The sequence below is a fragment of the Schistocerca serialis genome, chromosome 4, assembly GCF_023864345.2.
Source record: "Schistocerca serialis cubense isolate TAMUIC-IGC-003099 chromosome 4, iqSchSeri2.2, whole genome shotgun sequence".
Classification (NCBI taxonomy): Eukaryota; Metazoa; Arthropoda; class Insecta; order Orthoptera; family Acrididae; genus Schistocerca; species Schistocerca serialis.
The window spans coordinates 357433598-357453277 of NC_064641.1; the positions used below are offsets into that span (position 1 = coordinate 357433598).

A 19680-nucleotide genomic window follows, 5' to 3' on the forward strand; every position below is an offset into this window, starting at 1 on the left:
GGCTGATTATGGACGACATGACCCACCTACCAATCTGAGGGATGTACGTCGAATCGGCGTTGAGGAGTGGGACAAACTAGACCAACAGTGCCTTGATGAATTTGTGGATAGTATGCCACGACGAATATAGGCATGCATCAATACAAGAGAACGTGCTACTGGGTATTAGAGGTACCAGTGTGTACAGCAGTCTGGACCACCACCTCTGAAGGTCTCGCTGTATGGTGGTACAACATGCAGTGTGTGGTTTTCATGAGCAGTAAAAATGGCGGAAATGATGTTTATGTTGACCTCTGTTCCAATTTTCTGTACAGCTTCCGGAACTCTGGGAACTGAGGTGATGCAAAACCTTTTTTGATGTGTGTAGAAACAGCACACGCTGCTGTAAAAGGGAGAAGAAGGGAACCATCTGAAAAAGCTCCTGTCGAAGAACAAAAAAGGCGAATGTGTTCCTCTTCAAAAGACTGTGACAGGAATGTGGGGAACCAGCGGCCTCAAAAGTTATTCCCCTTCCTCCTCACCAAAAATTTTGGTATGCGAACATATTCACGCATTTTCTACTGAAAGTGAGTAGCAGAGACACAGTGATGGTGAAAGAGAGAGGAGACTGTGCCAGTGGGAGAGTAGGAGAGAAGGGGAGAGGAGACAGTGATGGTGGGAGATTGAAAGTGACAGTTGGAGAGAGAGCAGAGAAAGAGAAAGAGAGAGAGAGAGAGAGAGAGAGATGGACATGACTTAGCAATGGGAGCGAAAGAGAGAGCAGTTAGTGATGGTCAGCGAAAGAGAGAGGCAGTAAAAGAGAAAAAGAAATGGATGGAAGTAGTAGCAGTGGGAACAAAGGAGAGAGGAGACAGTCGAAACGAAAAAGAGAGATGAGTGGAGACCATATGTAGGATCAGAGGATCTATCAATTGATCTCCCTCCCAAGGGGGAAAAATTTACCCACTTTCCCCCATCCCCTGTAACCAAATGCTAAAGTTTCTCGGTCTGTGGGTGAAACCTCCCAAGCAAACCATTCCCAGGGACATATGCGGAGAGCAGACAATGGTGGTTGAAGAGATGGACAGCAGACTTTATGCGAAAAAGAAAGAGAAAGTGGTAATGGGAGAGATAAAGAATAGGGCAAAGAAAATAGCAGGGGGACAGAGAAACATTCAGAGAAGAAGACAGTGGCAGCGGAAGAGTCAGATAGGAGAAAACGGCAGTGGGAGCAAATGGAGACACACACACACACACACACACACACACACACACACACACACACACACACACACACATACACAGAGAGAGAGAGAGAGAAAGAGAGAGAGAGAGATGAAGACTATAGCAATGGGAGCCAAAGAGAGAAGAGAAGAGATAGTGATCGGCAATGAGAGATAGAAAGAGAAAAAGAAATGGATGGAGGAATTAGCAGTGGGAACATAGGACAGAGGAGACAGTCGAAATGAAAATGGAGAGATGAATGAAGACCATACATTGGGTTAGAGGATCAGGAAGCCCCTCCCCTCCCTAAAACCAGCGAATCTTTAACACGAAAAAAATGTCCCAGTTTGGTCAATCCCCTATACCAACGTGTTAAAATTTTTCTGTCAATGGATGAAAACCCTGAGCAAACTATCCCCAAGGACATGTCTGGGGGAGTCAGTTGTGCTTGCTTGAAGAAAAAGACAGCCGACTGTAAGCGAGAAAGAAAGAAATAGTGGTAACGGGAGAGAAGAAAAATGAGACTAAGACAACGGCAGTGGGACATTGAAGAAGAAGGAGGTGGAGATTAGTGTTTAACGTCCCGTCGACAACGAGGACATTAGAGACGGAGCACAATCTTCGGTTACGGACGATGGTGAAGAAAAGCGGTCGTGCCCTTCGAAGGAACCATCGAGGCATTTGCCTTAACGATGTAGGGAAGTGAAGGAAAACCTAAATCATTATGGCCGAACGCGTGTTTGAACCGTCGTCCTCCCGAATGCGAATCATGTGTGCTAACTAATGTGATAACCCGGCCGGTGCGAGAGATAGGCATTGAAAGTGGCAGAGGAGGAGACAGTGGCACTGGGAGAGACATACAGGAGAAAATAGTAGTGGGTGAAAAAGGAGAGAGTGGGAGGCAGACTTATATATGACAGTGACGTGAGAGGGAGATGCTGATTTATATAAAGGCTTTGCTACAAAGAGAGACGGTGTGAAAGGATTTAGAATGTTTTGTGTTAAAAGAGCGCGAATATATTCGCATGCCAAAATGTTTGGTGAGGAAGGTGGAACGAGGACAGAGGCAGCTGATTCCCACTTTTCTTTCAGTGTCTTTTAAAGAGGAGCACCTTCGCCTTTTTTTGTGCTCCGAGACGAGCATTTTTCAGGGAAGGGTAGGTCAGGGACATGCAACTCGGCGAAGTCACGTCCAATTGATGGACTTGCACCAGAGCGTTGAGCCACACGGAATTACTATGAGCGATCCTCAGCATTGGGTACTGTTACGCTGCCAGTATGGAAAAATTAAAAAAGTCTCAAGTGAGTTCCCGATTTTACGGGGGAGGATTATGGCGTAATGCGTGCTCACGTATTTGGAAGGAGAAGATCTCGTATGAAATAACGTAGCTATTTGCCACCTGGAGGTGGTTTTGATGTGTGGTTAAAGCCGTGAAAACTTGAAGTTTTGCCAACAGCCTTGCCGCAGTGGTAACACCGGTTCCCTTCAGATCACCGAAGTTAAGTGCTGTCGGGCTGGGCTAGCACTTGGATGGGTGACCATCCGGTCTGCCGAGCGTTGTTGGCAAGCAGGGTGCACTCAGCCCTTGTGAGGCAAACTGAGGAGCTACTTGATTGAGAAGTAGCGGCTCCAGTGTCGTAAAATGACACATGTCGGGAGAGCGGTGTGCCAACCACATGCCTCTATATATCCGCATCTAGTGGCTCCTGTGGGGGGAGGATTACACGGCGGCCGGTCGGTACCGTTGGGCCTTCATGACCAGTTCGGGCGGAGTTCAATTTTTAACTCGAAGTCTTGCGTTTTCTGTAAGTCCGTTTTTATACAGGATGGTTGCGGGACCTCGGCTGCTCAATATAAAAGTCAAATGAAAAACACCTTCAGCTGACTATATTTCCAATTTTATTTTATTTTTGCTATCATTTTCGACCTTACTTCATATCCCATGACCCACTTGCAGGAAGAATCCCACCCCTTGTGCAATCGAGACAGCATACAGTGACTAGTGACTTCTTTTTAACAACGCATCATTTCGTATAGCAGTTGCAGACTGTTGTTTCAAGGATGGGGAAAGGAACCGGTTTTCCCTTTCAAAGCAACCATTCCGAAATTTGCCAGGAGCGCTTTAGCGAACTCACAGAAAACGAAAATTTGGATGGCTGAACGCAAATTTGAACCGTCGTCTTGCCGAATGCGAGTCCAGTATGCTAATCATTCCACCATCTGGCTCCGTGTGTGAGAGAAGAAAGTTCTCCCATAAATTTCATCTAGTAACACCGAGTGAGCCGTTTAAAAGTCACAAGAGGAGGACGTATGCTTGGAAAAGGTCTGTAGGTATGGAAAGGGTCCAGCTGGAGTACATCATGATCAGATAGAGGTATGAAAATCAGATATCGGATTGTAAGGTATACACTGGAGCAGATCATTGTTTGGTGACGATGAAAAGTAGAATGAAGTTTGAGAATCGTGCGGAAGAATCAGTATGGAAGGCAGTGGGATACACAAGTACTGAGGAATGATGAGATGTGTTTCAAATTTTCTGAGAGATATGCTACGATAATTAATTACACAGTAGGCTGTTCAGTAGAAGAGGACTGGACAACTCCCAAAGGGCAATCACAGAAATTGAACAGACAGACATTGGTACAAGCAAGGTAACTGCGAAGAAACCTCGTGTAAGGAAAATACTGTTTAAGTTGATGGACAAAAGTGCAGAAATGTTGAAGGAAATTCCAGAATACAGAAATGTAGGTTACTTACTAATGAAGTAAATAGTTAGTGTGTGGGGAAGACAAGGCTAACCGGCTCCAGGAAAAATGTTTAGAAACCGAAAAAAAAGTAGCTGGAAGTACATATTCAACATATAAAAAAGTTAAAACAGCCTTCGGTAAAATGAAAAGCAAGGGCGTCAACATTAAGAGTGCACTGTTCTCTGTTAAACGCAGAGGAGAGAGCGGATAGGTGGAAAGAGTACGTTGAAGGCTTTGACGATTGGGAGGATTTGTCCAATGATTGAGGAAGAAACATCAGTCGATATTGAAGCCGTAGGGGATCCAGTACTAGAGTCAGAGTTTAATACAGCTTCCGAATACTTGCGATCAGGTAAAATAGTAGTGATGGGTAACATTCTCTCTGAATTTCTGAGTGCGATTGCCAAAGGGTGTGGCGTTACTATTATCATCAAGAAAAAGCTAAATACAAAAGGGTATGAACACATTTTACAGCGTTGTGTGCTGGGTGCAGTAAAGGAAACAATGTTCATGTGCATCAACATGTCAGTGCACCCTGCCATAATGCAGCATCTGTGAGGCGATGATTTGTGTCGATACGGATACCACACAAACAATGTTCTCAGATTATAATAGTTCAACATTCGTGGAAGTCATTTTTTTGTAATAGTGAAAAGAAAAAATGTCGCTCTCTATTTGTGGCGTCACCTAGGAAATCGTCGTCCTTACAACATGGAGACTGCGAATGTATCCAATCCATCTATAATCTTTTGCTCACCGAATCAAAATGAAACAGCAAAGTTTCATCGCATAGGCTTTTCCAGACTTGTACTACTTCCCTTAACAAGAACCGTGTGGCACTTTCTTTTCTTTATCCTAATCATTGCATCATAGCTATTACGGATTCTTATACATCGACAGCTATATTACTACTCTGCAAGTCAGACTTAAGTACCAAGGAGAGGGTTCATCGAACCACGAGCACAATAATTCTCTGTTCTTCCACTCTTGAACAGCGCGCGGAAAAAACGAAGACCTATGTCATTCCGTGCGAGCCCTGATTTACCATCTTTGATTATGATGTCGTGTCTCCCTATCCAGGCCGTAGTCAACAAAATATTATCGCATTCGGAGGAGAAAATTAAGATTGAAATTTCGGGAGAAGATAGCGTCGTGACGAAAAACGCCTTTGCTTTAATGATTTCCCCCCCCCCCCCCAAATCCTGTACAGTGTCCGTTACACTGTCTCCCCATTTCTCGATTGTACAAAGCGCGCTGCTCTTCTTTGAACTTCCTCGATGTACTCCAAAAGAGAACAAGAGTACTCCTAAAGAGGACAGACAGGTGTAGTGTAGGCAGTCTCTTCAGTCGATCTGTTGCATCTTTTAAGTGTTGTGCCAATAAAACGCAGTCTTTGGTTCGCCTTCTCCACAACATTTTCTGTGCTTTCGTTCCAGTTTAATGCTAGCTATATAGTTGAATTTTTACGGCCCTTATATTTGATTGATTTATAGTGTAACCGAAGTTTAATGGAGTCCTTTTAGCACTCATGTGGATGATCTCACAGTTTCCATTATTTAGGGTCAGTTGACTAGTTTCGAACCACACAGATATTTTTGTGCTTTTCCAGCATGTAGCTGTACTTGTCAACCTGGGTGATTTCGTCAGTTGTCTGTTCCCTTCTGTTGTAATGGCAGCACCATCTCTGTGAACGTCAGTGGTCTTCGATGCTGCAGTCCCTATGCCGAAGTCTCCGGAGCATCGGAGTACATTATTTACATTCATTGTGGTGGACGTAGACTAGCAACATTTGGTCAGCTATCTACATCTACATCTACATTTACACTCCGCAAGCCACCCAACGGTGTGTGGCGGAGGGCACTTTACGTGCCACTGTCATTACCTCCCTTTCCTGTTCCAGTCGCGTATGGTTCGCGGGAAGAACGACTGTCTGAAAGCCTCCGTGCGCGCTCTAATCTCTCTAATTTTACATTCGTGATCTCCTCGGGAGGTATAAGTAGGGGGAAGCAATATATACGATACCTCATCCAGAAACGCACCCTCTCGAAACCTGGCGAGCAAGCTACACCGCGATGCAGAGCGCCTCTCTTGCAGAGTCTGCCACTTGAGTTTATTAAACATCTCCGTAACGCTATCACGGTTACCAAATAACCCTGTGACGAAACGCGCCGCTCTTCTTTGGATCTTCTCTATCTCCTCCGTCAGACCGATCTGGTACGGATCCCACACTGATGAGCAATACTCAAGTATAGGTCGAACGAGTGTTTTGTAAGCCACCTCCTTTGTTGATGGACTACATTTTCTAAGCACTCTCCCAATGAATCTCAACCTGGTACCCGCCTTACCAACAATTAATTTTATATGATCATTCCACTTCAAATCGTTCCGCACGCATACTCCCAGATATTTTACAGAAGTAACTGCTACCAGTGTTTGTTCCGCTATCATATAATCATACAATAAAGGATCCTCCTTTCTATGTATTCGCAATACATTACATTTGTCTATGTTAAGGGTCAGTTGCCACTCCCTGCACCAAGTGCCTATCCGCTGCAGATCTTCCTGCATTTCGCTACAATTTTCTAATGCTGCAACTTCTCTGTATACTACAGCATCATCCGCGAAAAGCCGCATGGAACTTCCGACACTATCTACTAGGTCATTTATATATATTGTGAAAAGCAATGGTCCCATAACACTCCCCTGTGGCACGCCAGAGGTTACTTTAACGTCTGTAGACGTCTCTCCATTGATAACAACATGCTGTGTTCTGTTTGCTAAAAACTCTTCAATCCAGCCACACAGCTGGTCTGATATTCCGTAGGCTCTTACTTTGTTTATCAGGCGACAGTGCGGAACTGTATCTCCTAATTTGTACGTGAATTCGCGTCCTATATGTTTTCGTAATGGGGTATCACGGTGATTATCCGTGGTGGTGTACTGAAACAGCAAGGAGCAAAAATATCGTTTACATTATAAGGCAAAACATTTATGTCTCTACTTCGACAGTTTCATTTCCGTAGAACGCTTTCTTACCATTGCGGAGTTACAGTGCCTCGTGTGTTACTTTGTAACCGACTGTATTTACCATTCATCAGGGAACACATTGTATTGTCAACTGCTTTCATGTGCTGCTGCCACTGAACCAGTGCCGAATCTGTATTGACGTCGCTGTAGGCGGGACGTCAGAGCGCCGAGGAAACGGGAAGTGAGTGCGCTGCGCTCGCTTTGCCCGCGCACCAAAGTGCGTGCCCGCACCGCGCCGCACCCAGATGATTCCCAGAAGCCGGCGGTCGCTGTACGCGCAGGTTAATGCAGTTGTTGGGAGGCGGCCCGCGTGCCGAGGCGGCCTCACGCAACTTGTTAGGCGTGCGCGACGCACCGTCGCACCGGCTGCTCCCATTCGCGGTAATGCTCGCAGCTTTAACGGGACCCACGCAGCAGCCGCTCATCCGCCACTGTGCTGTGCTGTGCTGGTCGCCGTAGGCCACTTGTCGCTGGCGGTTCGAGAGCGAAGCCACTGTTCGCGACAGTCTTCAAGCGAGGGGATGGGCTTATCCAAATGTAACAAACCAAACCTCTTACTTATCATTCTGTGCGTTTTAATAACACGTAAATTACCAACCCGGATTTGGAAAAAAAAACTAATGATTTATTTATGAAATTGCGCAGGTGTAGAGTGTGGGCCGGAAGTCAGTTGTCAAAAATGCCTTTGTTGAAATAGTACTAAACAAACGAAAATGCAAATTTATTATCAACATAGAACGTTCATCAGATATGAAAATTACCGAACTATCAGTTTAATAAGCCACGGCTGCAAAATACTAACGCGAATTCTTTACAGACGAATGGAAAAACTGTAGAAGCGGACCTTGGGGAACATCAGTTTGGATTCCGTAGAAATGTTGGAACACGTGAGGCAATACTGACCCTACGACTTATCTTAGAAGAAAGGTTAAGGAAAGGCAAACCTACGTTTCTAGCATTTGAAGACTTGGAGAAAGCTTTTGACAAAGTTGACTGGAATACTCTCTTTCAAATTCTGAAGGTGGCAGGAGTAAAATACAGGGAGCGAAAGGCTATTTACAATTTGTACAGAAACCAGATGGCAGTTATAAGAGTCGATGGACATGAAAGGGAAGCAGCTGTTGGGAAGGGAGTGAGACAGGGTTGTAGCTTATCCCCGATGTTATTCAATCTGTATATTGAGCAAGCAATAAAGGAAACAAAAGAAAAGATCAGAGTAGGTATTAAAATCCATGGAGAAGAAATAAAAACTTTGAGGTTCGCCGATGACATGGTAATTCTGTCAGAGACAGCAAAGGACTTGGAAGAGCAGTTGAACGGAATTGACAGTGTCTTGAAAGGAGGATATAAGATGAACATCAACAAGAGCAAAACGAGGATAATGGAATGTAGTCGAATTAAGTCGGGTAATGCTGAGGGAATTAGATTAGGAAATGAGACACTTAAAGAAGTAACGGAGTTTTGCTATTTGGGGAGCAAAATAACTGATGATGGTCGAAGTAGAGAGGATATAAAAGTAGACTGGCAATGGCAAGGAAAGCGTTTCTGAAGAAGAGAAATTTGTTAACATCGAGCATAGATTTAAGTGTCAGGAAGTCGTTTCTGAAAGTATTTGTACGGAGTGTAGCCATGTATGGAAGTGAAACGTGGACGATAAATATTTTTTACAAATAGAGAATAGAAGCTTTCGAAATGTGGTGCTACAGAAGAATGCTGAAGATTAGATGGGTAGGTCACATAACTAATGAGGAAGTACTGAATAGAATTGGGGAGAAGAGAAATTTGTGGCACAACTTGACTAGAAGAAGGGATCGGTTGGTAGGACATGTTCTGAGGCATCAAGGGATCACCAATTTAGTACTGGAGGGCAGCGTGGAGGGTAAAAATCGCAGAGGGAGACCAAGAGATGAATACACTAACAGATTCAGAAGGATGTAGGTTGCAATAGGTACTGGGAGATGAAGAAGCTTGCACAGGATAGAGTAGCATGGAGAGCTGCATCAAACCAGTCTCAGGACTGAAGACCACAACAACAACAACAACAACAACAGAACTTTCATTGAAAGTACAGAAGATACTGAAGGTGATTTGGATGCTGTTCTAAGCAAGCACTGCATCTTTCGAACAGTGATTTACAAATTTATTCGCAAATCTTCCGGAACAGTAGATTTCAAAGTTCTATTCGATTTGTCCTAAATATGCTCAGTTTTTTTGTCTTAACACAAAACACCTTTTTTTCGTATAATCCAGACTGGGTGTGATATCTCGAGACCGTGGACGTGTTTAACTAGTACTCCGTCTGCCAGTCCATTCATCAGAATTTTCATTTAGAAATTCTCCCACAATAACTCCACAAGGTGAGGGTGCTCTATCTTGCTGCCGTATCAGTTTCTCCTTAGCCGGCTGTAGATGTTCAAATATTGGACTATTTTCCATTTCTAACAACACTTAGTCAGATATATTTAGTAATTTACGGAGCGGACAGTACCGTTCAAAAAATAAAGTGCAGTCAGCTCACCGCTGAGAATACCTGCCCATACACTCACGCCAGCAGAGTTAAAAAATGGTTCTGAGCACTATGGGACTTAACATCTAAGGTCATCAGGCCCCTAGAACTTAGAACTACGTAAACCTAACTAACGTCAGGACATCACACACATCCATGCCCGAGGCAGGATTCGAACCTGCGACCGAAGCGGTCACGCGGCTCCAGACTGTAGCGCCTAGAACCGCTCGGCCACTCCGGCCGGCAGCAGAGTTAAACTCTGTCTCTATTGTAGAATCCTAGAAGACACAGTTGTTTGTTCACTCTGCCATTCGCCTTAGAAGTTGCTTCGAAGAATGCTCTTGTAAAACTTGGGATAGGCTTCTTGTCGGATTGTGTACAACTTTCAGTATTCCATAAGCCTGTCTGGGTCATTTTCATTTAGCAGTTGAAGTAAAGTAGGCTTGTATAAGCTCAGTTTTAGCTTTTTCTGAATCGTTTGTTGGCATGTTCCTTGACGCATTCCTTTGATATGCAGTATATAATTGCACAAAACATTGCGCTACAACATTAATATCCTCTCCTGTAATAACAGACTTTCGTCTTCCTGAACGAGGAAGCTCGGATACCGACCCAGTTTGCTCAAGTCTTAATTTGCGATTATGTAGTCTAGATGAAGGTTGGGAGGCGCTTGAGGTACACGCCGTAGTTTTAAAAAAGTTATAAAGGCAAACACAACTTTTTGAGTCGCTGTAATTTGGTAAAAGGTATAAAGCGACCAAAACTTTCTGAATTGCTATAATTGTGCAATTTATTACCTATATAAAATAGAGACTTACTAGGGTGAGATGAAATTATAGTGGGACAGGACACATCAGTCCGTAGTTTCTGCTATTGACAAAGCTTGGCACACTGGTTGGGTTTCAGATCTCATGTCAACTGTTGCTACTTGCGAAGTAGATTGTTGGGTGGCATACGTAGTTGCTTGCGAGGGTCTACTGTGTTGACACATTTCTCGTAGTTGATGGCTCCCTTCTCGCCCTAGGGTGTCCTTTTCCTTCAAGTTTAGACCAGGGAAGCCCTCAGTCCTCCTACATTCCACTAACTTTTAGCAGACTTTCTCGAGCCAGAGAAAATATAAAACCATGTTGTTTATCGACGAACTTCTCATGCAAGCCTGCGAATCAAACATTCGCTTCTTCGCTGTAGCCTTCAGCACTTCGGAAACTTCTCTCTCGTTGGCTGCAGACCAGACGGTTCTATGTTTCTCAGCAGCAGTAGGACTCACATTCCCCACGTAGCGGGCACGAGATGTGCTATCTCCTGGGGAATGCTTGTATCCCGTCCACCTGAGGAGGGCACTTGGACTACACTAGTCCTTTTCTCTTCGTTTTTTTTTTTTACTGCTGTCGATCTGTAACTAAAAGTTAATAAAGAAAACACGTAATGTTACCCCTTGGAGGACTAACTACTCGCCACCTAATGTGGACACTCAGTTTGGTTTGTGGTGCCAAAGCCTGGTGCCTTGGTTGCAGATCTATGGGTTCCATATTTCCCGTAGATATCACCAAGGCGACACCGGCACGTTTCTGGCTTAGACCATCTATGCCAGAAGGTGTCTATTTGTGTGTGGGGAGAGGTGGGACGGGGTGGGGCGTGAGTCCACGTCCACAGTGTCTCTTAAGTGTGTCCGGAATTCCCATCTGCAAACATAGCACTCACCATGACGGATTAAAATAGGTTTTTTTCGAAGCCGTGTCAGTTCTGCAGAATCTGTGAGTAACTCTTTCTACTTATATTACCGGTAGTGAAATATTTCCAACATCCACATACTTTCCTGCTCCACTGATTCGTCTTTGTGTGTGTATGGGGTGGGGGGTTGTGACAAGCATGTACACAGATTCCCTCTGCACCCTGTGTTGTATAAAACTTGGGTTACCTGAGTTACTTGTTTATTGAATTAATTTTGTACTTAGAAGAGCCTTGTTTAAAAATTTCAAGAGACTGTGGAAATCTGAAACCACCAGCAGTGTGGAAGCATTACATGAGGGTACGTGCTCTGGTGACCGCGGCAATCAAGAATGCCAGTCTGAAGACGAGCTCGAGCATAACTGTGATAGGCGAGCATAGTGAGAACGTGTCAGAAGAATTAATCTGTTTATGCTGTATATAACAGAGATGCATGCTGGGGTTTCTCGAGTAACAGATTTGGACTAAGATCTGATGAATTCTTTTGAGAATATTAAAAAAGTGTTGTATATTAATTAAGAGCCTCTGATAAAACTAACATTTGGCTCTTGAATATTGCACATGGTTTCGTACAAGAATAATTTATACTTAGTTTATTAATAAACGCACTAAAATTGTTTTATTTGAGCTTCTTTTACACGGTCTAATTCCATTTTGTGACCAATTCCAAGGTCACCACCAATTTATAATTGCTCATAGGTATGGGCAGTTAGAGACAATAGCTTATGGAATAAGCAACCTAAATTTCACCAAAACAGAAGGATCATTTTGATAAAGTTACTCACGCTGAATTACTCTTGCGGTAGTTCTCGTCTTTAAGCAGCTGACGATAGTACTCTAGTAAAATGAAGGTAAGTAGGTGGTCAACACAAACCAGAAGAAAGGAAACTTTCATTACCTTTGCCAACATTGTTCTTGATTCATGAGTAGTTGTTTTGCCTAAAGTGTTTATTCTTGTGGTTCTGACCCAGACCTAGACCCAGAAGCAGTTCCTTATCTATATAAGCGATTTGGGGAGATAATCTGAGCAGCCGTCTTAGTGTGTTTGCAGATGATGCTGTCTTTTATCGTCTAGTGAACTCATCAGAAGATCAAAAGAAATTGCAAAACGATTTAGAAAATATATCTGAATGATGTGAAAATTGGCAGTTGACCCTAAATAACGAAAAGTGTGAGGTCATCTGTTAAACTTCGATTACGCGATAAATCAGTCAAATGTAAGTCCAACTAAATACCTAGGAATCACAATTACGATTATCTTAAATTGGAAACAATACACTGAAAATGTTATGGGGAGAGGCTAACCAAAGACTGCGTTTTATTCGCAGGACACTTGGAAAATGTAGCAGAACTACTGAAGAGACTGCATATACTACGCTTGTCCGTCCTCTACAGAATATTGCTGCACGGTGTGGGATGGAAAAAGTTTTGTATTATCGCGAAATAGAGGCGAAGGAGTCACTGAAATCATACAGGATTTTAAAACAAAGCGTTTTTAGTTGCTGCGGAATCTTATCACGAAATTTCCACCACCTTTCTCATCCGAATGCAAAAATATTAAGTTTAATATGGTTCCAAACTTCACGCAAACTCTTGTGTTCTGTGACTGTCTAATCAAGCAAAGCTAAGAGCATACCGCCTACAAGATGCCTATGCCTAGTAAAGCACTATAGACGTCAAAGTATCCCACTGCTTCATTACAATTTTACTTATCTTTGAAAATTCCCACTCTGTAAAATAACGCGAGACCCTTATATTGAAGCATATTAAAACTGCGAGGGGCTAATCACTTTCCGTAGGGCTGGTATTAATCAGCAGTGTTAATTGGTGAAGTAGAAACACGCAGCATGCGGAATTCCAAATTACAGTACGGACACTCCAAAGAAAGTAATTCAATTCAGATGTCAACGTGACTCTTAGGGTGTGTGCAGTGAGCGCCTCTCTCCATTCCTCTGTCTCTATTTTTAGAATAATATCTCAGTGGGTATAATTTCGCTTTCGAGGTTCCACTTGGTACAGATACTAGAATGTAGGTGGTGGGTGCGAATTAGCAAGAGGGAGTGAGCTACGTGTCATACCAGCTTATGACATAATTTCGCCGACCCTGTCGTTAGCGCTCCGACATGCACGTTGAACATTCAGTGTTGATTTCTTGTTAGTGGGCGTATGGTGACGCCTATTTTCACGTTATGGGAAGAAATGACAAAGTAGGAAGCATAGTGTTTGCAGAGACAAAGTAAATTGCAGACGAGAATGCAGAAGACAATAGAAAAAAATAAAAAAATCGTTACGTACAATGAAAATAATGTGTTGAAGAAGAGGTTGAAAAACTGTGGTAATAACTGGATAAAGAATGAAGACACCAAGCAAACGATTGCTAAATGAGTCATACTACTACTACTACTACTACTACTACAATAACAATTTTCTGTCATTTACAGCTTCTTTCATCCCGAAGAGTCATTTATCAGTGTAAAAAAGTTATGTTGCATTGTGGATCCGGGTCAGAGGAAGACAAAGGCAATCATTTGCTGTAGAGCCGTAATAAAGCACTGCAGTATTTTCACGTTGAAGACTTCTGAACCTTTTACGTCGTCTTTCTCACACGCGTGCGCGCACACGCACTCAAACAATCTCGGCGAGTGTAACTGATCCTTTCACGAACAAGAGCTAAACGAGTGCGTTGTTTGATGCTACTCGCGACAGGAGATTAAAGTGATGTTTAGCTTTTGAAGTACATTTTGATTACGACAACTCAACCAAACGCGAATTCACATTGAAATCTTACACTACAATTGCGGTGTTTATCCAGTCTCCGCAAGTTCAAATGGCTCTGAGCACTATGGGACTTTACATCTGTGGTCATCAGTCCCCTAGAACTTACAACTACTTAAACCTAACCTAACTTACCTAAGGACATCACACACATCCATGCCCGAGGCAGGATTCGAACCTGCGACCGTAGCAGTCGCGCGGTGCCGGACTGAGCGCCTATAACCGCGAGACCACCGCGGCCGGCTCTCCGCAAGTAACGATGCGTGTCTTCCCCGTAGAGGTAGACAGTGTGGAGACCTAATTTTTATGGCGTGTTAAAGTAACTTACGGAAAAACACCCGGATGACGTCATATCGTTGATTTCCACTTACTTTTAATTTAGTGGCCAGTAATCTGGACAGACAGATAGGGTTGCAATGGGAAGCCCGGTCTCACCTATTATTGCTAATTTGTTTATGAAAGACTACGACGAACGTGCCTTTGAGTCGGCGGCATTAAAGATAATTTTGTTGTTTGGCCTCATTGTAGAAAGTATTTAAACGGTTAAACTGGTCTCAGTCCATCCGAATAATCGTCGTTTCACGATGGGGATGCAAAAGGATGGCTGCCTTCTCTTGCTTGATGTGTCGATCAGGAAGGAGGTTGATAGTACCTTAGGACATGCCGGTGATACGAAGCCAGCAAACACTGACTGATATCTGTAGGCTGATAGTTGTCACCATCCGGCTCAGCGTGAAAGGGTTCTTTGTACCTTGATTCACGAATCACACGTCATTTCAGGTCCTGAAAATTTGTCAGAAGAGTTACCCTCACCCTTCGTCAGAATGGATATAGCGAAAGACAGATCAGACATGCGTTGTGCGTTGCTTCATCGACCAACCGTACACCGGGTGAGTGATGATAATAGCGAGGTGGCATCAAAGTCTGGTACGTTTTTGTCTTACGCAGGAAGCATTTCCAACAAGATTGGTCACAGTTTGCGTAAATATGATGTAAACTATGTTTTTCGGCCAGTACCTGAGGTTAGGGCCATTTAGGATCCGTAAAGAATGATCTTGGTTTCCGTAAGGTGGGTGTTATCGTTTTCCTTGCATTTGTGGCAAGTCATGTATTAGTCAGACCATTTGGAACTACGGGGACCGCTCTATGGAGTGCGACACGCGCTTGCAACAGCTCAGCAGATCTGCTACTGCAGAACATTGCCTTGGCATCGGTCGTCCTATGGAGCTCGTGGTATGCACTTGAGCTATTACGATAGCGTTATTGAGAAAGCTGTTGAAATTTGAATGTGAATAGAGATGGAGGGTTTTTGCCGAAATTCTACATAGAATCGTGGTCCCTCCCTTGTCAAAAAAAGGTAATGCGCCGTCTCCCGTTGCTTATTAATGTCCTTGCTGCATTTGTGCATTTGAAGACGTCACCCAGCTTCATTCCCCTAAGTTATTTGAACATTCTATATGCTGGTAGAAACTCAGATTTCGCAGCACACCACTAAATTGAGTTCGAAAATTACAGTGTTATTATTCCTATTCACCTGCATTAACTATAATTTTTCCACATTTAGAGGAAACCTTCTTTCATCACACCAAGTAGAATTTCTGTCCAGCATTCTGTATCTCCTTCAGGCACACAAAGACGGCAACGAACAGTCTCTGTTGACGCTATCCGTGAGATCGTTTTGTGTAGAGAGAACAAGATCGGTCGTATCACACTTCCTTGGGACATTCTTGACAATACCGGTGTCTCCGATGAACACTCACCGCCGGCTGAAGTGACCGAGCGGTTCTAGGCGCTTCAGTCTAGAACCGCGCGACCGCTACGGTCGCAGGTTCGAATCCTGCCTCGGGCATGGATGTGTGTGATGTCCTTAGGTTAGTTAGGTTTAAGTAGTTCTAAGTTCTAGGGGACTGATGACCTCAGATGTTAAGTCCCATAGTGCTCAGAGCCATTTGAGCCATTTTTGAACACTCGCCGTCCAGAGCAACGTGTTGGGTTCTATCGCTGAAGAAGTCTTAAACCCATTCACATACAGTGAGGTAACAAAAGTCATGGGATGGCGATATGCACGTATAATCATGGCTGTAGTGTCGCGTACACAAGCTATGAAAGGCTAAACTGTCATTTTTACTCAGGTGATTTATGTGAAAAGGTTTCCGATGTGATTATGGCCTCACGACGGGAATTCAGACTTCGAACTCGGAATAGTAAGTGGAGCTAGACGCACGGGACCATTATATTTGGGAACTCGTTAGGGAATTCAATATTGCGAGATCCACAGTGTCAAGAGTGTGCCGAAAATACCAGATTACAGGCATTACCTCTCATGACGGACAACGCAGTGGCCGACGGCCTTCGCCTGATGATCGAGAGCTGCGACAGTTGCGTAGTGCTGTCAGTGCAAAACGACAAGCAACACTGCGAGAAATAACCCGGAAAATCAGTGTGGGACGTAGTAGGAACGTTTCCGGTCGGACAGTGCTTCTAAATTTGGCGTTAATGGGCTACGGCAGCAGACGACCGACGCTAGTTCCTTTGCTAACAGCACGACATCGCCTGTAACGCCTGTCCTGGGCTCGTGACCATATCGATTGGGCCCTAGACGACTGGAAAACTGTGGGCTAGTCAGTTGAGCCCAGATTCCAGTTGGTATCAACTGATGGTAGAGTTCGAGAGTGGCGCAGACCGCACGAAGCCGTTGACCCAAACTGTCAACAAGTTACTGTGCACGCTGGTGGTGGCTCCATACTGATGTGGGCTGTGTTTGCATGGAGTGGACAGGGTCCTTTGGTCCAATGATACCCATTGACTAAATCGTAGTTTTCGGCTAGTTGGAGACCATTTGCAGCCATTAATGAGCTTAATGTACCTAAAGGACGATGGAACTTGTATGGACGACAATGCGCAATGTCACCGTGCCACAATTATTCGCGGTTGGTTTTAAGTACATTCCGGACAGTTCGAGCGAATAGTTTGGCCACCCATATAGCCCTTCATGAATCCCATCGAACATTTATAGGACATAATCGAGAGATCAGTTCGTACACAAAATCGTGCACTGTTAAGAGTTTCGCAATTATGAAGGCTATACAGGCAGCATGGCTCAATATCGCTGCAGCTCCAGCGAGCTGGCCTGCTAATGTGGCCGAGCGGTTCTAGGCGCTTCGGTCTGGAACCGCACGACCGCTACAGTCGCAGGTTGGAATCCTGCCTCGGGCATGGATGTGTGTGATGTCCTTAGGTTAGTTAGGTTTAAGTAGTTCTAAATTCTAGGGGATTGATGACCTCAGATGTTAAGTGCCTTAGTGCTCAGAGCCGTTTGAACCATTTGAACCAGCGAGCTGTTGAGTACCTGCCCCCTCGGGTTGATACAATGCGCTGGGCGAAAGGAGGCCAGACACAATATTAGGAGGTATCCCATGACTTCTATCAGCTCAGTATACCTGAGATCCTGCGTCGTATACTCGGACTTTCGTTAACAGTCTGAAGTGATGCACTGTGTCAACAACTTTATGGAAACCTAAGAATATGGAGTGTGCTTCTTCCCTTTCGTCCAGGATTCGCGGGATCACGTGCGAGAAAAAGATAAGTTGAATTTCCCACGAGTCATGATTTCTAAATCCTTGTTGTTTTGTAGATGGAAGCCTGTCTCTCCAAAGGAAATTTATTATGTTCGGCTTGTAATATGTTGATTTGAGATAACAGTGGACGGAGTAAGCAGAAATGGTGATCCGTGTTGCAGTGGCAACGGCAAGCTGGCGTCGTGGGGTGCCATGGCGGGCTTCCTGGTGATGATGTCGCTGGACGTGGGCCTCGGCTAGTCGCCGCCGCCGCCGCCGCTCCTGCCGACCAGGTGCCGGCGTACGCCGGCCCGCCGATGCTCAGTTCCAAGTTCTCCAAGGGTGCTGCTGACGCCACCCCTCAGGGTGGCATTTATTTTTATATCTAACGTTACCAATACTTTTAGTAAAAAAATACAAAAAGAGTGCGATTTAAAATTGGGCCAACGATAGCTGCTTCTCAACTTTGACGTGTACTTATTTTTCAGTGGTATTGTACTTTTCTGTGGGTGTTTCACAGTATTTTGTCAGTTGATAATTATATGTGCGCTTATGATGTTTTTATTGATACAAAAAGTATTTCTCTTTGTCCGCGTTTGATGCCTTTATCTTAACCGTGACTGGAATTTTGTATCGTGTTCTATGATCTACACACAATTAGTTCCTACCGTTATTTTGTTAATATGGGTAGATCTCTGACTCCGTATATTCCTCAAACCAATTAGCATGTAATTAAATCCACCTCGTTGTTGTAAGTTCGGTGTGCTAACTATTTCATTTTTGTATCTAAGTGTCAGTATTAGTTGTTTTTTAACTGTGTCGAAACTGTGATACACGAGTGTAATTTTACACTGCCCCTCTGCAGCATTTACCAGCGTCTATTATTGACGCTCATCTAACTCGTGTTAACTGCCTTACTGTTTTGGTACGTATGCAGCATATAGAAACTGCTCTTTTTTTTTTTTAATTCCTTCAGTTAATTTCATATTGTGCTCACTTCTCAAACAAATTTTACTAGAAGATTTGATAACTTACTCAAAATGTAACTTTTAATCTCCATTGAAAGGAGAAGCGAAATAAGTGAAATTTGCCAATTGTAAGAAAGCTAAGAATTTTAGTCTGTAATTAATTCAAAAATTATATTCGATTATATCTCCGTCAAAATTACATATTTTTCATTTAATCGTGTAAGCTGGACACCACAGTGCAGTAGCAAACTGTGGAACAGCACAAATACCCTACTGCATTCGAACCAAAGATCTTGGCATGAAAAGTAGAGTGGGCAGTTTTTTTGTAATAACTTAAATGTTAAGGTACAAATTTTTTGCAGCTGTGCCCACAGGTATATCGTATGAGAGCAATATTGTTACTTTAGAAATAAAAGTATGTGCATGTTTAATGTCTGAATTTTTCTTTTTGTGCCACAAATTCTTCCTGTTCCTCTCGTAAATATTCACAGTTTTATAAACATGACAGGTATTGTTGTGAATGATCTTAGTAGTAAGCATGAGAAAAGGTTGAGAAAGCACTAAAGTTACAGACAGCAAAACGAATTATATGAAAGAATGGGCAATGTCCTTACGTTTTAGGAAATTATGCCCAGTTTAATATTGTGGTAAGTACGAGGGGGTGAAATACACTTTACTTTTAAGTAACCTACAGATTAAGCGACACGCGTCACAAGGAAAGATACCTGAAAAAGTTACGTTGCCAAAATATAGAAAACATGACACATTGTATACGAAAGTGGAGAAACAGAGCCAAAGACAAAAAGAAGTTCTAACTTAAAACATGTTTCAGATGTACGTAATGGTCTTAATAGTTTACCATAGCAAACCCACTTCAAGGCAGAACATGATAGTCCTAAGCAACAATAGCAGCACATACACTATGTGATCAAAAGTATCCGGACACCGCCAAAAACATACGTTTTTCATATTAGGTGCATTGTGCTGCCAGGTACTCCATATCAGCTACCTCAGTAGTAATTAGACACTGTGAGAGAACAGAATGGGGCACTCCACGGAACTCACGGATTTCGAACGTGGTCAGGGGATTGCGTGTCACCTGGGTCATACGTCTGTACACGAGATTTCCACACTGCTAAACATTCCTAGGTACACTGTTTCCGATGTG

At 43.6% G+C, this 19680-nt stretch overlaps 1 protein-coding gene and 1 pseudogene across 3 annotated transcripts in view; both read left to right on the forward strand.

Annotated features, from left to right (window-relative positions):
• Positions 1 to 18941, forward strand: part of LOC126474150 (zinc transporter ZIP11) — a 435762-nt gene extending 416821 nt beyond the window's left edge. For all 3 annotated transcript variants that reach the window (XM_050101604.1, XM_050101605.1, XM_050101606.1), the window contains one exon: positions 17727 to 18941. In XM_050101604.1, coding sequence (XP_049957561.1) covers positions 17727 to 17805 — 79 coding nt within the window. In that variant the 3' untranslated portion in view covers positions 17806 to 18941. The remainder of the gene's footprint in view (positions 1 to 17726) is intronic.
• On the forward strand, positions 2653 to 2770 carry LOC126476022 (5S ribosomal RNA; annotated as a pseudogene).
• Positions 18942 to 19680: the final 739 nt, after the last annotated feature.